At 46.1% G+C, this 18,724-nt stretch overlaps 1 protein-coding gene across 3 annotated transcripts in view; it reads left to right on the plus strand.

Annotated features, from left to right (window-relative positions):
- The window catches only part of LOC147700940 (natural killer cells antigen CD94-like), a 145,631-nt gene that overhangs the window by 65,303 nt on the left and 61,604 nt on the right, over positions 1-18,724 (plus strand). For all 3 annotated transcript variants that reach the window (XM_086928547.1, XM_086928548.1, XM_086928549.1), the window contains one exon: positions 9,858-10,016. In XM_086928547.1, the coding sequence (XP_086784673.1) occupies positions 9,858-10,016 (159 nt within the window). The remainder of the gene's footprint in view (positions 1-9,857; positions 10,017-18,724) is intronic.

The following is an 18,724-nucleotide window of genomic DNA, read 5'->3' on the forward strand; positions in this document are numbered from 1 at the left end:
GCTCCAGGCGCAGCAACGTAAGAATTATTGGGGTTCCGGAATCGGAAGGCACCAGGGCCATGGACCTATATGTAGAAGACCTGATCAAGACACAACTTAAACCAAAGGGACTATTGCAATTCTTCTCCATGGAAAGGGCGCATAGAGTTCCAGGGGGGAAGCCCAAGCCTGGAGCCCCCCCTAGACCAATACTGGTGAGACTCTTTAACTTTCACGATCGGGATGCGATCCTACAGGCAGCAAGGGTGGCCACGCCGATACAGGTTCAAAACTCCACACTAGCCTTTTTCCCAGACTATACTGCGGAGGTGTCGCTCAGGAGGAGGACCTTCCTTGAAATCAAGAAGGAACTAATGCCTAGATGCATCAACCTATTTAGGAAGTGCAAACGGTCCGAATCGCAAAATTCGGCCGTTTGCACTTCCTAAATAGGTGTCTGGGATGCATCAAGCATTTTTGGAAAATCGCTATTTTTAGCGAATTCCAAAAAGGCAATTGCTTTTAGGGAATCGCAAATTTGCGATTCCTTAAAAGCAATGCATGATTATTTTTAAAATTGCGATTTCGCAAATAGGGGGTGCAAATTACCACGAGGTTGAACCTCGTGGTAATTTGCAAAAATGTGTCAAAATGCCCAAAGATGCATTTTAAAACACTGTCATGTTACAGACACACATGTCCTTAGGACATGTGTGTGCGTAACATGCACTTTAAAATACATATCAGGGGTGCAGGGGGGGTTCCTTTGGACCCCCCCTGCACCCATGGAATGCATTAACATTTTGCGAGTTTCAAATTGCGAATTGCGATTTCCATTGATTCCTATGGGCCTTTTGGCCCATAGGAATCAATGGGAATTGCGAAATCGCAATTTGAAACTCGCAATTTTATTGCGATTCGGTAAAAATTGCGATTTTCCAAATCTCAATACAATTGCGAAATAAATGATGCATTGCCATTTGCGATTCCTTATTTGCGATTCCTTATTTTTCGCAAATAAGGAATCGCAAATGAAAACGTTGATGCATCTACCGGTAAGAGCCAATGAACTACCATACTCCATGCTATTCCCAGCACGGCTACGAGTGGTCGCGGACAGTAAGGTTTGGTTTTTTGATACACCGGAGTCAGCACGTGACTGGCTGGAAGGATGGCGACAAGTAGGACTACCCCGCCGCTCACACAGAACACACCAGAGCCAACGCGGAGACAGCCAACCGAGGTCACACGCATCGGGTAGAGATGGATCGACGCACTCACATACGCCGGGCAACACTAACACACTGGAAGATGTAGAAGAATAGTTGCCCGTCACCACGCTGAATAAACACTGAAAACACTTCTTGGGTGAGACCCGCCTTGGACACTGACCCAGGTGAGACCGGAGAGGGCAGGGGAACTGTCTACTCCGGGGGACACTTCACCCCAGCAAGCAAGTAACTGTTCATGGGTTGGGTAAAGCACTCTGCTGAGTTGGGGAGGCGGGAGGCTAGGCCCGTTTGGCAGGGAGGCAGGGAGGAGGGACGCGCGGGGGGTTGTTTAAATGTCATGTTCAGATTGGGAAGGGAGAAGGGATGTTAGTTGAGTTTTTTAGAAGTCTACAAGAAGGGTCAAGTTGTGCTATCGGGTATTTGCGCTGCTCACGTGGCAGAAAGAGACGGAACGCCGGGGCCGCAAAGCATATTAGATACATGAGCAGCTACACGACGTACTATGGCAGATTGTTCACCACGTAGTCGGGAAGAGGGGGCGTCTAGATCTCAGGGAGCACCCCTTCGCCTATTGTCATGGAATGTAAGAGGGCTGGGGGATAAGGTAAAACGTGGGCTGGAACTCACCTCTCTGAAAAGACAGGTACCGGTCCAAGCTCTCCTTCATGAAACGCATTTACAGGGAGGAACCTCCAAGGCGCTTGACAGGAGAGGTTATAAAATGATAGCGCTTTCAGAGTTCACGTCAGGCTCTCGAGGAACTGGCATTTTACTTAAGAAGTCCTCGCAGTTTATACCATTGAGTACGAAGATTGATGGGCAGGGATGCTTTGCGGCCCTACAGGGACAATGGGAGGGGAGACTTATTAATGTGGTCTCGGTATATATCCCCCCAGCACTTCATTCGGTCATGCTTCCGGCACTGGGTGAGTTTCTCCTGGCCCTCCCAGAGGGAGATGTTATACTGGGGGGGATTTCAATGCTACAGTGGACACTCTAATTGACAGGTTCCCAGCCACAAGCCCGACCGAGGGTCCTTCACGCTTCTAGCGCGTCTTGACCGCTATGGGTCTAGTTGATATATGGCGACATGCCCACCCTCAAATGAGACAATACACCTTCCACTCTACCGTACACAATAGCTTGTCGAGGATAGATTACTTCCTGGCACTGGGAGACTGCCTACAACACGTAGACACCATAGACATTCAATTCAGAGGCATATCAGACCATTCCCCGATCATTTTGACACTCTCCACTCAGGAGAAAACACGCAAACGAATTTACCCCATACAGGCTGCATACCTTAAGGTGTTCAAGGTCAAGAAGGCTACGATGCATTACTTTGAAGAGAATGTCAAGTCAGTACAGTCCTCAGCGACCCTATGGGAAGCATACAAGGTGGTGTTAAGGGGGCAAGCAATAACTACACTTACAGGCTATAGCAGGGAAAAAGCACTCAAATTGGCTGAAATAGAGCTAGCACTGCGAGAAGCAACAGTAACACACGAAACACACCCCACACCGGACACATCCCATGCACTGCACCTCCAACAACACTTATATACAGAACATTTGCGGCACCAGGTGAGGGGACAAATAACTGAAACAAAGAACAGGATTTATGATATAGGAGACAAAGCCGGTAGGATGCTGGCATGGTTGGACAAAAAGGGGGGGAGCTCCAGAGGTATCCAACAAGTAAAAGACAAGAGAGGTACAATACACACGAGCCCGGAGCAAATAGTAGAAGCACTCGCTGAACACTTTGAGGGTGTTTACACATCTGACAGAGAAGTGACTGTAGAAATGGCCAGGGCAGCGCTAGAACCTATCCAAACACCGAAGCTACAGCCGCGGGCATTAGCGGAACTGGAAGCTGGCATAACCACGGAGGAAATCCAAATAGCAATACGAGCGATAAAACCCGGTAAGGCGCTAGGCCCAAACGGCATCCCGATAGAGTGGTACAAGGCCACATCAGAGAGGCTCAGTAAACACCTACTTGCCATGTATAAAGACTGCTTGTTGAACGGCGAACTCCCACCAGACCAAAGAGTGGCGACCATCGTCGCGATACCTAAACCTGGGAAACCAACAGACGATTGTAATTCCTACCGCCCCATATCCCTGCTCAATGCAGAAGTTAAAATTCTGGGCAAACTCCTGGCTACCCGATTATTGGCATACCTACCAGACCTCATACATCCCGACCAATCCGGATTTATGCCACACAGAAACACAGCACTAAATTAACGAAGGGTACACGGAGTGTTGGCAAGAGCGGATTCGATCCCCGAACCGGCGGTTATACTGGCGCTCGATGCAACGATGGCATTCGATCTGGTAGAATGGAATTACCTGTTTGAGGTCCTGGCACACATAGGGTTTGGACCCAAATTTATAGCATGGGTCAGACTTCTAGATGCGAGACCGGTGGCACAAGTGGTAGCGAATGGCCACATTTCGCAAACATTCCCCTTGGGGAGAGGTACCCGACAGGGTTGCCCCATGTCGCCACTACTTTTCGCAATCGCCTTAGAACCATTAGCGCACCTGATACGGTCGACCCCACTGCCTAGAGGGATTTCCTGGACTGAGGGATGGGAGGATCGCGTCTCACTGTACGCGGATGACATGTTGGTGTACTTAACAGATCCGGAACATAGTATTCCAGCGCTCCTGACCCTGTATGATGAGCACGGGAAAGTTTCGGGATACGCGCTGAATTGGAATAAGTCGGAACTATATGTTCTGAAGGGCCAAATCCCGACACTGGGCGTAGATTGCCCCTTGAAGGAGGCCGGTTCATCCTTTAAATATCTGGGCATTCATGTCACTAAGGATCCAATAGACTTTGCGCAGAAAAATCTGACGCCACCCATAGAGCGGCTTAAGCAGGACGTTGTATTTTGGGCCGGGCTGCCCCTGACGATGCTGGGTAAAGCAGCACTTTACAAAATGATGTCACTGCCCCGTTTCTTATACATCCTGGAGAATACGCCGTACCCGGTGGCACCAGGATACTTCAGGAAAGTGTCGGCGTTGGTGGCTGGTCTTTTATGGAGTAACCGCCTGGCACGCATTGCGCAGGCTAAATTGCACAGGGGGTGGTACGACGGAGGGATTGCGTGCCGGATCTGAAATTGTATTACTGGGCAGTGCAGTTGAAAAACATAAACCAGTGGATCCATGCCCCCCAAAACGACCCAGCGTTCAGATCAGACAGGACACAGTTAGGAACACGTACCTTACTGGCCCCTTTGTATGACCAGCGAGTGGTACGCAAACTGGTGGGACCCACAAGACTCACAGCAATGATATGGCACATAGCACTGGCATCACCAGGTTGGAAAGGGAGAATAACCAAACTCACTTCTCTGTGGGACTCCCGGACCTTGGGAAACCTACGAAATATCAAAGGCTTCTCCCAATGGGACGAGATAGGCCTGTCTACGGTGGGAAACTTGTGGGAACGGGGCACGGTGATTCCCTTTGAAAGGCTGAGAGAACAGTATGAGCCTGGACCACAAGAGTCGTTCCGGTATGCTCGGATTCGGCACGCACTGCTTAAAGCCATCCCCCCAGAGACGGAGGTACCAGAGGCCTCCCCACTTAAAGACTGCCTCCTTACGGACTTTATGCCGGAGCGAGCAACCTCGCTTACATACCGTAAGTTAATCAACAACTTGCCAGACCCCATGTTCAAGCTTAAGGATAAGTGGGAGGGAGACGTAGCAGCTATGGACGAAAACGAGTGGAATGAAGCAGTGGCATCGCCCAAAGAAGTAGGCATCTCAGCTAAATTCCAGCTCATACAGCTTAAAATTCTTCATAGAGTATATTATACGAGAACAACATTACACCTCATACACCGCGCTCAACACCCATACTGTCTCCGAGGGTGTGGAGAGGAGGGGACGTTCTTCCACACGATATGGGACTGCCCATGCATTCAAGAGTATTGGAGAGGAATAATGCGCACAATATCACAGACTATGGGGACCTCCCTGGTCCATGAGCCACGAAAATGCATACTCAATGTGTGAGGACCCAACGATTTGTCCAGACATCGCCAACAATGGGTCACTTTGGGCATGGTTATCGCCAAGAGGGACGTAGCACAGAAATGGGGGGGCGGTAGAGGTGCCGACGAGAACACAATGGTGTGAGAATATGGATAGGGTAATGATCACGGAAAGGGCGGTATACGCTAGCAGGGCTTGCCCGAGGAAATGGAACAAGATCTGGACCCCATGGAACACATACCGGGGTGACATTTGTGAAACCTTACTGGAAGACGAGCCAATAACATCTGATGAGGAGGGGGAGGACGATTAGCAAAACTTAGGGATGAGAACAATGGAGTTGGGGGTAGGAACTGGGAGGGACCCTGGAAGTCGGGAGGGATGAGACAGAGGGGCGAATAGGGCAGGGACATAGAAGAAAGTTCCATTTACACATATCCCCAGTAATAAAAGCTGCGAATTACCCGGCAAACATACGTACAGACAAACTTTTCAGAAACCTATCACAACGCAATTAATGCAAATTCACTTCACCACTTGATGACCTAAATGTGATTTCTTTGCTGATTCTTACGTTGTTTATTGTTAAAAAAACAAACCTACTCATATTAGCAAACTACTTGAGATTGATGTACCTTTACTGTATTGCAAAGTAGCCAAACCCCGAAAATGGAGACCACTGTACGGAGTTATCCAATAGATATTCTATTATTGCGATTGTGTAGCGGTCGGCCCCCCGGGTTGTAGGCCAGAAGCTGTGTAAGAATGTAAGGTGCAATAAAGGTTTTTATTTAAAAAAAACAAATACAGCATACAATGCCCCTTTCCCCAAACATACAATCTTCCAATAAATGTTAATAAAATGGAAGACCCGATCTATTTTACTTGTAAGGGGACAAAAACCAGCCTGCAGTGGGGTTAGAATTTGGTTTTCATCTATCCATGTCTGGACTTTAAATAGAATCAACCTCCCCATGATATTTTGAATGGAGTCTATAAGGCTTATTGGCATATAGTTACCTGCCACTGCTTTGTCACCCTTCTTAAAAACTGGAATTATCTCTGCCCCCTTCCATGACGGCGGGATTGGAGCTCCACTAGGAATTGCATTTGCTATATGCCTAATATAAAAGCGCCAGGAGGGTTTCTTACTTAAAAAGACATCTGCAGTGATACAATCGGTACCAGGGGCTCTTCCGGGTGTAACTGTGTCAAAAGCCCTATCCACCTCTTCTAGTGAAAATACCCCACTGGTGTAGAATTTATATGGAAATGGATCTATGTTCCGCTCATCTACTTGAGAAGCATACTGGGGTTTAAAATACTCTACCCACAGGTGATTGGCAACATTATTCTGCGGTGGGTCTGGACGTGCTCCACTATCCCATTTATATTTGTCCCAAAATAATTTTGGGTTTCTCGTCTCACATGCTTCCTTTACCTCCTGCCATCTGCCCTGTCCCATTGCTTTTTGGATTCGTTTACAGCTTTCCTATATTGAGCTCGCACCTGGCGTACTCTACCTAAATCCCCATGTCTTAAGGTTAACCCCAGCTCTGCCCTTGCAAGCCGGCATTTCTCGTTGTACCACCCTTGAGGTTTTTTACTCTTGCATTTCCTGTTATTACCAGGTTTACAAAAATGTAGCTTCAGTAGGTCAAAAAGTTTTAATGCATTTCAATTGTTAGGGACTTCGAGTTCCAGCTATCCTCGCCAGTTCCCAACACATCCCACACTTTATCAACATCATTATTTATAGATACCAATATTTCCGGGTGTTCGATAACACTACACCATTTCAGGTGGCGCATGTGGTTAGATAGTACCAGATCACAAGCCAGAGCCTCTTCCCCACTTGTAGTATCTTCCCCCAGATATCCCATCCATAGTGATAATAAGGGGATTATGATCGCTTTCTACACAAGCAGTTACGACCATGTTTTTAAGGAGCTGCCACAGATTTAAACTGACTAGCACATAATCGATGCGACTAGCCCTGTGGCCATTATTACATGGCCACAGGGCTAGTCGTACACTGTCTGACAGGAAGGGGGTAGACACCCCTTTCCTGTCGGACGGTATACGTCCATTCATGGCCCTCAGCTGGTGTCCCATAGACAGCACCTAATGGTGTGTACATTCCATTTGGAGGGTAATTACAGTGTCAATTGACACAGATAAAATGACACACATTACAGTTGTGCTGAAGGCCCTTCCCTATGTTGTATTTGTTTGTTGAGCAAGTAATTAAAGTGGAATCTGGTGGCTACATGTAATGGTTCAGATTTAGGGAAAACAACCATGAATTATGTAGGGAAGAAGGAAAGGGGATGCAGAAAACAAAATTCTGGTAAAGGTCTCATCAGCACAAGCATGATGACACATCTGTGTCTTCATTGGTAACACATGGTGGGTAGTCCTCCTTTCTCCACACATACTGACGTGCATTCGTGATAAAATGAGAGGTAGGTGGGTTGATATTCTGACAAGATGAGAGAGTACATTTCAAGTAACCTGCGAAGGTACTGGATACCGATAAGCTGTTCATGAGTGATGGTCATGCAATGCACTGTTTCTTGATTTCTCTCTAGCAGCCTTTTGCTCATGGTGTGCACATCTCAACACAGTGTTGTACAGTTTGTTAAGATAATTTCCTAAACAAGTCATTGATATTATGATACAGCACAGTACAATGTCTTTAACACAAGCCATACCACATGCAATCATTCCCTTGAATGGTGCTGATGTTCAATTACCACATGATGGCTGCCCTACTGTCCAGCCTCAAAGTGTTAACACACCCTGCATTTCTCAAGAAATTCAACACACATATGCACAGTTAGGCACTCACATATCAAATTGGCACTGATGCTGTGTAAACCAAGATTTAGTCATAAATTCAAATAACATATTTTTATAGTACACTTTGAAAGAGAGAAAGAGCAAGTGAAGAATGGCAACCATTCCAAATGTTTCTACAGACAAATGTGAGGTGAAAGCTGACCTTCCCCCTCTGTCATGAGGACAATGTTCCAGACCACTATGGCCGATTGATAGTTTGCCGTAGCGTGTACTCCATGCAATGGCAACAGAGTATCTTTCCTTCCTAACCTAAGGTCCGCCCAATTCATTTAGATTTGGGTGGACCTTCAGCAAGTCTAAGCCGACATACACCTCTGACCGCCAGGCAGTGTAAGGGCCATTGGAGGTCTGCCGATTTGTCCACCCACTCTATTCAGAGTAGGAGGAGAAATGGCCATTGCTTTCTTTCTGTCACCACCAAAAAAATAGGGTGGGAAGGGTCAATGAGAACTGTAAAATGGCTGTAAAAAACTCCCATGGCAGGGGAATCATTTGAGGCACTCACATATCAACTTGGCACTGATGCTGTGTCCGCCAAGATGTAGTCACAAAATCAAATAACATATTTATGTAGTTAAATCTACGCACTTTGAAAGGGAAAGTAAAGAATGGCAACCATTCCAAATGTTTCTACAGACAAATTTGAGGTGAAAAGCTGACCTTCTCCCTCTGTAATGAGGACAGTCTTTCCAATGAGAGAACACTACCAGCACAATTGACAGTTTGATAGAGAGATTAATCCTGTGACAGCAACAAACTGAAGGTCCGTCCGCCTCATTTAAAGCCAACATACACCTCCGACCGCCAAGCAGTTATAGGGCTGTTGGAGATTTGGCCATTTGTCCGCCCACCCTATTTAGAGTGAGGGTGCCAGATAAATCCAGATGGGAAGGGTAATTTAAAAACGGTAAAATGATTGCAATGCTGGAGAAAAAACTCCCATTGCAAGGGGATCTTTAGTGTTTTTTTTCAAAAAGAAAATTTCACTTTGGTATTTTCTTTCTTGAAAATAAAAAAGAAACATTGAAAGTTTGTTGCGTGGCTCATCATGCTGGCTGGGCTTTCCGTTATACTTTCAATGCATTTAATTCAACAGGAAATGCTGTGACGGCAGTTCCTGTAAATGCAAGAGATGTCTGCTGTGACGGCAGTTCCGGTAAATGCAAGAGATGTCTGCTGTGACAGCAGACATCTCAAACGTTGGTGTGCCACTTCTACCCCTGGGTGAAAGAATACTTTATTCCATCACCCTGATGGAGGAAATTCTCATCCACCAAACTCTGAATCAGGGCCTATGATTTTTGATGGTGGCTCCCTGCCAGTTTATGGTTGGTGAAGCCTTTATGTTAGGTGATTAAAGCTTTAGTGATTTGCCATCCAGTGGTTTTCGCCAGTAGCACCGGGCTACAGTGCAGACACATTTAGTTGATCTGTAATTTTCTGATAATCATATTTGTTTAAAGCAGAGTTTGCTAAGTTGATTTTTATATTTAGGCAAAATATTAGTAACATTAACCCATACGTGTTACAGGTGCTGGTATTTTGATGGTGACTTTATACATTAGTTTAAAAGCTCAACACCAGAAAAAAGAGTTGTGTATTATTGTGTTTCTTGGTGGAATTGACTGTGCTGTTTCTATCTGTAATTCAGATCTGCAAACATTGTGAAACTGATACCTTTTGAATGGAAACTTTATGTATTGTAAACTTTTTGTCCCCATGCATGCGCTATTAAATTATGCCACATTATTTTCAGCCCATAGGTTTTCCACTCAAATTCATTCAAAACCAAAGATGCCTGCTGCCTCTTACGGTAACACCACCCTTGGTATCTGTACCACTTCCGGATTCACCTTTCACAGTACATTATTGACATTGGAGGAGTTAAAGGACCATCTGTGTGGAGAGTTCAATGGTGAGAACCGTGATTTCGTGGCTGGGACAAACTGGATCACGTGCAAAACTAACGTCACAGCTCAAGTGCTTCTAGAATAAAACAAGCACTGGCGTTGCCAATAGGTCTCGCAGTAGGAAAGTTGGAGCTATTGGTTTTGTAAATGACATTTTATATTTATGTTTTGTGATTTACAATGCCAATACTTTTAACTTTAGCATATGTGACACTTTTAGTATTTGTAATGTCACAGGTTTTGTATTGCCTTTACTTAGATGTATTGATATTACAATTAACATTGGCTTTTATTTTTTTTAAATAATTAATACTTAAATAAAAGTGATTGCAATTTTTAATGGCACTAGCTTACACTTTTGTAAATAACTGTTGTGAAGATTATGTTCAGTGACTAAAATCCAAGAACAGAAGTGAAATATTAACATTTTTTGCGACATTTGCAATAAAGCTTCAAACATTGAGAGAACATATTTGAACCAGTGATGCTGTGGTAGTGCTGAGTGATGCTGTGGTGGTGCTGAGTGATGCTGTGGTGCCCCTGAGTGATGCTGTGGTGGAGCGATAGATAGATAGAGGGTGATAGATAGATAGACAGAGTGTCGGCGATAGATAGATAGACAGAGTGAGGGCGATAGATAGGTAGACAGTGAGGGCGATAGATAGAGTGAGGGCGATAGATAGAGTGAGGGCGATAGATAGATAGATTGATAGAGAGTGAGGGCAATAGAGAGATAGAGTGAGGGCAATAGATAGATAGAGTGAGGGGAATAGATAGAGTGAGGGTGACAGATGTGTGTGTTTGTGTGTGTGCGGTTGTGTGTGGTTGTGTGTGTAGTTGTTTGAGTGGTTGTATGTGTGAGTGGTTGTATATGTGGGTGGTTGTATGTGTGAGTGGTTGTATGTGTGGGTGGTTGTATGTGTGAGTGGTTGTATGTGTGAGTGGTTGTATGTGTGAGCGGTTGTGTGTGTGAGTGGTTGTATGTGTGAGTGGTTGTATGCGTGTATGGTGGTGGGGTTGTGAGTGGGGTTGTGTGTGTGTGGGTGTTTGGGGGTGTGTGTGGGTGTTTGGGGTTGTGTGTGGGGTTGTGTGTGTGGGGTTGCGTGTGTGTAGTTGTGTGTGGTTGTGTGTGTAGTGTGTGTGGTTGGGTGTGTGGTTGGGTGTGTGGTTGTGTGTGGTTGTGTGTGAGATTGTGTGTGTTCGGTGTGGTTGTGTGTGTGGTTGGGTGTGTAGTTGTGTGTGTGGTTGGGTGTGTGGTTGTGTGGAGGCTAGCCAAAATGACTATGTGAAAGTTTCAGTGATGGAAAAACGACTTTAATAAATGGCCCAAAAATAAGCTATACAAATGACATAATTAGATGGCCACAAACCGGCAAACCTTCTGAAGTGAGAAACCTCTAAAAAACTGCAAATTATGTTCTGGCTTAGTGCAACTTCTGATTACGGTGCGGGTCGTTTGGCGCTGGACTGACTGCATGTAGTGAACAACAATACATTTATATTGATCAAGTAAAACCAATACGAAATAGATCATTACAGTTAAGCGGCTCAAAGATGCAACATGAAAGCAAGACTACAAATAATAGTATCCAAAATACTATTGGGTAAAATGATCATAACCCCGGTTGAATGTAAAATTATGTTTTGGGGCTCGAGCCATGTTGTAATCATTGACGGTCAATAAAAGCTTTAAGTGGAATTACGAAAGAAAAATGCCCCAAAAACAAGTGATTCTTGCAAGAATCTCGATATACAACTGAGCCCAAGGCACTTCAGCCAGGAAAGCAGCACGCACGACAGGGACAATATAACCAAAACAAAAGCATGCCAGTTGATAAGAGCTCTATTTACATTCTCCCGGTGTCGAGTGACATTTACATAGAGGTAGCAGAAATCACGGGTGTGGCTCAAAGGTCAGTTCTACTAAGAAGGAAAGAGTTGGGGGCATGCTCAGTCAGGATCGTTGACTTAAAACACAGCTGAACGACAAGAATATTAAAGGACGCAGGTGGTGTCACATGGATAGTTATTAGAATCAAATAGTTAATAATAAAAAATACGAAATGACATGCCATGTTTCGTTTGTGACAGACGATAGTTTGGTTGCTTTGCGACTGCAAAAATAAAAACATCCAGAATATGTCTGAAAGTATGCACTCTCCATAAACCCTCCCCTTTCAACTGCATAATGGTATCCAGAAAACAAACAGACCCATGCGGCTGCACCGTTATATCAAATGTCGTCAGATTATCGCCTTCTCAAAACAAAAAGTACACAGTCCCATATATGGCTTGCTTTAAATGCACGTATCGCAAAGGAGAAGGCATGGCTCGAGTTCAGCTGAATAACCCCAACTTTCAGAAGTTGCAGTCTGAGACAAGCATCCTGTTCTTTGATGCAGACATAATAAATAAATGACATGCCTGTGCATACAAGGGGACTAAAAAGGGTGGATAAGCCTCATTGCGTAGCAGCATTGTGGGATCTGAGAATGTGCTGGCAGGGGTCCCGGGAAAAAAAAAGTGATGTAATAGGAAGCCCGGCGGGAAACACGCCAAACAGAAAGTCGATCTGCGGGAGTGCGCACTCGCTGAGCAGACCAGGGTTATCAACAAGCGTTCTGTGTAAATTGTCACCAACACGTACCTGATAATGCACGCCCCACGAAACAAGAGCGGCCGGGAAACTGAAAGTACGGCCGGCTAGCCATGAATAATTAGGGGAGGAGAAGCACAGAGCACATGCTGGGAGAAGCCCTTTGATGTGGTGGCGGCCGTGAAAAAATGCAATTAGGAGGGAGAGAGGCTGATGCGCGTGCTTGTTTGGTCACGTGATTCACGTGAACTCGAAGAAAACCGCACAGAAAAAAACCTTAGTTTGACGAGCATTTTGAGCACTTGAATTCTCTCCATTTTCCATTCCTGCGGAATGGAAAAGGCGAGACCTAAAAAATGTGACAAATTATCAGCTACAAAGCAGTAAATCAAGAGAAAATGGGATTAAGAAGACACAAAAAGGCTGGACTACAACTCTCATTCTAAAAAAACAAGTTTGAGGAAAAGTGCTCCATCTATATTGGATACATGCTCTACTGATAGAAACATAGATTTAGAGAGGTTGCAGCAATATTAGAACATTGGAATGTTGGGAGCTCCATTGCAGACAATGGAGTGCTCCCTGCTTCTACGGGCCGGTAAAGGCCCGCAGAGCAACATTCCAATGTTCTACAAAGGCTTCTCGAAGCTCGAGCTTAGAGAAACCTTTGTTTAATTTGTTTGAACATTCTGCCCTCTAGTGGAAGAATGTTCTAATAGCCTTATAGCCCTTCATAGCAGGGCTATACCGGCTATTAAAGTCCCGCTGTCTTGTTAAAGTCCCTCGCTTTCGGCTCGGGCCTTTAACGATTCAGCGGGCCTTTAACGATTCAGCGGGCCTTTAATAGCCGGTATAGCCCGCTACGGCGGGCTATAAGGCTATAGTAGTGAAGGGCAATAAAGCATGAAGGGTTAAGGTGGGACTAGATTTACACATGGTTGGAGATAGAGGATGAGTAAGGAATGCAAGTGTCAGTGAGTGGTGTACTAATCTGACAGGAAAAAATGGAATTTCCCATTACAGAGAAAGTGGTGCCGTGAAAATGATTTTGGGTAAACCCTTACTGGTTGAGACCACTGGCGGCCTCCAGAAGCAGTGGATGGAGTCAGGAGATTAGAAGTGGAAATTTGGGATGCTCAGTGTAAGTGAATAACAATATTTGCCCTTACACTTGAGTAGGGACTCTCTCTCTTTCACAATTCTGAGAGGTCCTAAGCGTTAACTCTTTGATGATCCTGAGTTATTAGTATATAGCATGGACATACACTGCTCAAATATGTTGCAGTGAGAAAGTGGATTAAACATTGGAGTGGATAATAGTCCACCACAAGTAAAAATGTCAATATTTTTGCTAGGTCCAGTAAGGGTTATGACCCAAACGCAACCTCTTGTAGCTATGTCACCGAGCAGGTAGGCTTAACTTCAGAAAATGTGCAAATCGTTTAGAACCACCCAAACATTTAAAAAGTCGAAAAGACAACAAAATAGAAACCCCACTCCAATTGATAAAACTACAGAATATATTACTGGGCAAAGTTCCATCCAAATTACATAAATCCAAAAGGGATCCAGAAATATGAATTTAAAATTTTTAAAATAAAAAAATATAACAAAATAGTGCAAAGATCCAAATGCTTGAGAATGAGCACACTCGACTGGGAAAAAGGTGAGTTTTAAGGCTGACTGCGATGGAGCGTGGGACAGACACCAGAACTAAAATCATTGTAATGAAAAAGCTTAATCCCTACAGCCTTCAGTGGAAGCAGGCAGTGGACATATATTTGAGAGAGAGGGGCCGGGCTTGATGTTGACAGATTCCGGCATCAGGATGGAGCCTTGGCATTACCCTTTATTGAGGGGAAAAAAATCTCCAGCGTTATGTTTTTTTTTGTGGCTACAAGGGCTTTGGCGTTGATCAAGACCTTTTGGAGAGCAGCGTTGAGGGAGCTGCGGGATGGAGGAGTGAAAGCAGCCCCAGCATCGACTGATTCTGATAACTAGTGGAGAATGTAACATGAGCTATGGCCCCCCCCGCCCAGCTTAAAAGGCGCTGAAAACTAGCCTCTACTTTGGAATCTTACTCCTGAGGCGCAAGCCGGGAGTGCTAGGTGTGTTATTTTAAATTTTGAGAGTCACTTGATTAAAAAATTGCTTTTTATTCTCACCTTACTCACAGATTACTCTTGGGGCAGAAGCCCACACTCTGTCATCCCGCACAGCCGATTTGAACGCTGTCGCGGACTTTAGGGTAAACAAACATTTGCTGCCGCCATCTCCGCGTGCACCCTGGCCACGCCCCTTCGAGGCCACACCCCCCCTAGCGCCCTCCCTCCTACTATATAACATGTGTATCTATTGGAAGCGGAGCGGACGAGCGCAGCGGGAGCGCCGTTTGCGCGCCTAAGGCAAGCCCGTCTGCGCCCGTCCGCGTCCGGCCTGGGACAGGGGCCACCCCCCCCTGCTCCCCCCCCCACAGGATGCAATACAATTCTGCCACCCTTCTCACATTGAAACCCCCTACGAAGGACAGCTGCTTCCACCGATACCATCCCCTTAATCTTCCCACCTACTGCCAGCACTGCAATACTAACTTAATAACGGCTCAACTCAAGCAGCCACAGCAAAACTTCACCTTACTGCTTCTAAATTGCAGGTCTATGCCATAACACAAAGCAGAAATCTCACTTCTCTTAGATGAACGATCCCCTGATGTCCTCTTCCTAACCGAGACCTGGTTAACCCTAGACTGCGACCCAGATGTAATTCAAGCCCTGCCACCTGGCTACCAAATCGAACGCAGGGACCGCTCACGCGGAAAAGGAGGGGGCCTTGCCATCATCCATAAATCTATCTATCAATGCTACTGCACCTCTGACCCAATTCCGGGCTGCGAAAGCATGTCTTTCTGCCTCAAACTTACTCCGAACGACAGTCTAACAGGGGCGCTTATATACCGCCCGCCAGGCCCATTGAATCACTTTCCCTCCTCCCTACCTTCGCTCGCGGCAGAATCAGCCATATCCTCCTCGAATTTCACGCTGTTGGGTGACTTCAATATCCATTCTGATGTCAGCACCGACTGCACCGCCAACGAGCTAGTCTCTAGTCTAGCTGCGATCCAATTACAACAATTAATAAAGTCGCCTACCCACGACAAAGGTCACTTGCTTGACCCAGTCTTTACCAACTGCCCCACTTTAACAGTCGGCACCATTACTCCTCTACCTTGGACGGATCACCATCTAATTCCCCTTAACTGGTCTACGTGGAAAGCCTTGCCACCCCCCCTCCCACCACACGGAAGATGAGAAATTGGTCGAAACTTCCACTAGAGTCGTGGTCTAGCCTTCTCTCCATTTCCAAACCTGTCCTCTCCAAAAACCCTGAACAAAATAGCAGAACTTTCAACACATGGTTAGAGGACTCCATCGACACCATCCTCCCCACAAGAAAAACCAGGTTAAAAAGAGCCCGAGAAACCGCCCCCTGGTACTCAGATAAACTTAGGGAACTGAAACGACAGTGCAGAAAAATGGAAAGAAAGTGGCACCTGGGATACGCCCCCACCGACAAAGAAAGATACAGAGAAAACATCAGAGCTTATAAAACATAAATAAACTCTGCTCAAACTAACTACTATAATGAGAAAATCATGGCAGCTCGGACCAAACCTAAAGAAATATACCAGGTAGTTAAAACCCTTTCCAAAATCCCCCCACCAACAATCACAACCCACAATCCCATCTCCCGCTGCAACGAATTGGCTGATTTCTTCTTCCAAAAAATAAACAAAATATACTCATCATTTGCAGCCCCCAACCCAGAGGTTGCTACATCACAACCCACAAGCGCCATAGAACACCTCGCGCAAGTTCACCTGAATGATTTTCCATTACTAGACCTGTGAGAGCATTGTTAAAAAAACCAAATCTCAACCCTTCAGACCCTAATAACTATCGTCCAATTTCCCTGCTACCATGGGCAAGCAAAATTTTGGAGAAGTATATCAACCTCCATCTCACCAACTACCTTGAGGAGAACCTTCTATTGGACACCACCCAAACAGGGTTTCGCCCCAAATACGGCACCGAAACAGCTCTGCTAGCCATTACGGAAGAAGCTAGGACGATCTTGGATGGAGGGGGGTCAGTGGCAGTGGTCCTCCTCGATCTAAGCGCAGCGTTCGACACAGTATGCCACAAAACCCTGCTCTCCCGACTGCTCAATCTTGGTATCTCATGAAATGCCCTCGACTGGCTGAGCTCATTTCTCAGCAAAAGAACCTTTCAGGTCTTCGATGGCGACTCGTACTCTAAAAGCCGACCCCTAAACTGCGGCGTGCCCCAGGGCTCCTCATTGAGCCCCACGCTGTTTAATGTGTACATGAGGCCACTGGCTGGGGTTGTCCAAAAATACGGTATCAAAATCATATCGTATGCGGACGACACCCAGCTGGTGGTCTCCCTGACACAGAAAAACAGCGGGCTTCCCCAATCCAACCTGGCAGCATGCATGGAGGATGTCAGAAGATGGATGACAATGTCATCCTTAAAACTCAATGGTGATAAGACCGAGATAATGATCCTCGGGCCTTCTCCTTCCATCACCCATGACCAACTATGGCCCGCAAGTTTAGGCCCAACACCAACTCCGAAGGAAGACATCAAAATCCTAGGAGTATGGTTAGACAAGAAGCTCACCTTCAATACTCAGGCAACAAAAACAGCTGCAACCTGCTTCGGGATTATCCGAATGTTGAAAAAAATCCTGCCGATACTACCCTTTGAAGCCAAGCAGGTGGTCATCCAGGGCCTCGTACAATCTAGGCTAGACTTCAACAATGCTCTATATCTAGGAGCCCCTGAGTACGTGTTGGAGAAACTGCAGCGAAAACTGAGTTTTGCCACCCGCACTCTTCTCCAGATCCCGCGCAGACAGTCAGTCAAGGCAGGGATCAGATCTCTCCACTGGATCCCTGTCAGAGAGAGAATAAAGTTCAAAGCTCTCTGCATATCGCACCAAGCATTTCATAGAGCGAGCCCAGAGATCAATCACTCACTTCTCTCCCCTTACTGTCCCGGTAAAACCCTTCGCTCCACAAATGCATTTCTCGCTGCAGTCCCAAGAATCAAAAAGTCCATAGCAGGAGGCAGGTCCTTTTCATTCAACGCTGCCAAGCTCTGAAACTCTCTTCCCCTTTCACTAAGGTCTAACCCTACCCTCCCGCTCTTCTGCAAAGAACTGAAAACATTCTTATTTAGAAATTTACCCCCCTCCTCATCCTCCTACCTCCTCCCCCCCCCCTCAGAGCTTTTTTTAGTTATCAGCGCTTGGACGCCCTCGGGCAGCAGCCGCGCTCTACAAAACTCCTTCATTTCATTTAATTTCATTTCAAGTCAGGCCCACCAGTGAGGCATCCTCAGCAGCACAGATGGTCAGTTGGCCCCTGTCACAAGATAGTTCTCCAGTCAAATGTCGGTAGGATGTTTCTAAGCCCCAAACTTTAAGGGCAGACAAGAGAAGTACACTCCAACACCATCCAGGGATGCAAGACCTCAGGGCCAACATTTGCGGACTACGACTTGCTCCACGGTAGCCTTTAGCAGGGTCCAGGACAAATCCAAATGAAACTGGTCATCTGGGCTCTTTTGGGAAAGTGACTTCTTGCAGCTTTTGTGTCCCTGTAGCTTTATAGGAGAAAGCAAACTGACCTTAAAATCCACTTCTTGGCCATGGGTAAAAGTGGAAGCAGGTTCTCCTCACAGCTCTGAACAACAGGTTCAGTCTTTCTTCTAGCCCGTGGGTGGGGCTCCTATGTGACCATTACCGAAAAAGATCTCAGGAGTAACCCTACCCACTTTTGCTACAGTTTCTGTGCCCTCTACTACAAACAATCCCACAATGCCCGAACATTTCTTCTCTTGTCCAGAGCTCCTGTGTCCGCCTTGGAAGCATGGACAGGGAAATGAACAAAACCTTTGCGGTGGTCACTCAAAATTGATTCTGGGTTCAGCTCCTCTCTCACTGGGATTGGTGCTTGGACGGCTGAGGAAAAAAGAGGGGGCAGGCCCAGGTGTGAGCTACGACAGCCAGTGACAGGGCACCCCTCTTTGAAAA

The sequence above is a fragment of the Lissotriton vulgaris genome, chromosome 7 (genome assembly GCF_964263255.1).
Source record: "Lissotriton vulgaris chromosome 7, aLisVul1.2, whole genome shotgun sequence".
Lineage (NCBI taxonomy): Eukaryota > Metazoa > Chordata > Amphibia > Caudata > Salamandridae > Lissotriton > Lissotriton vulgaris.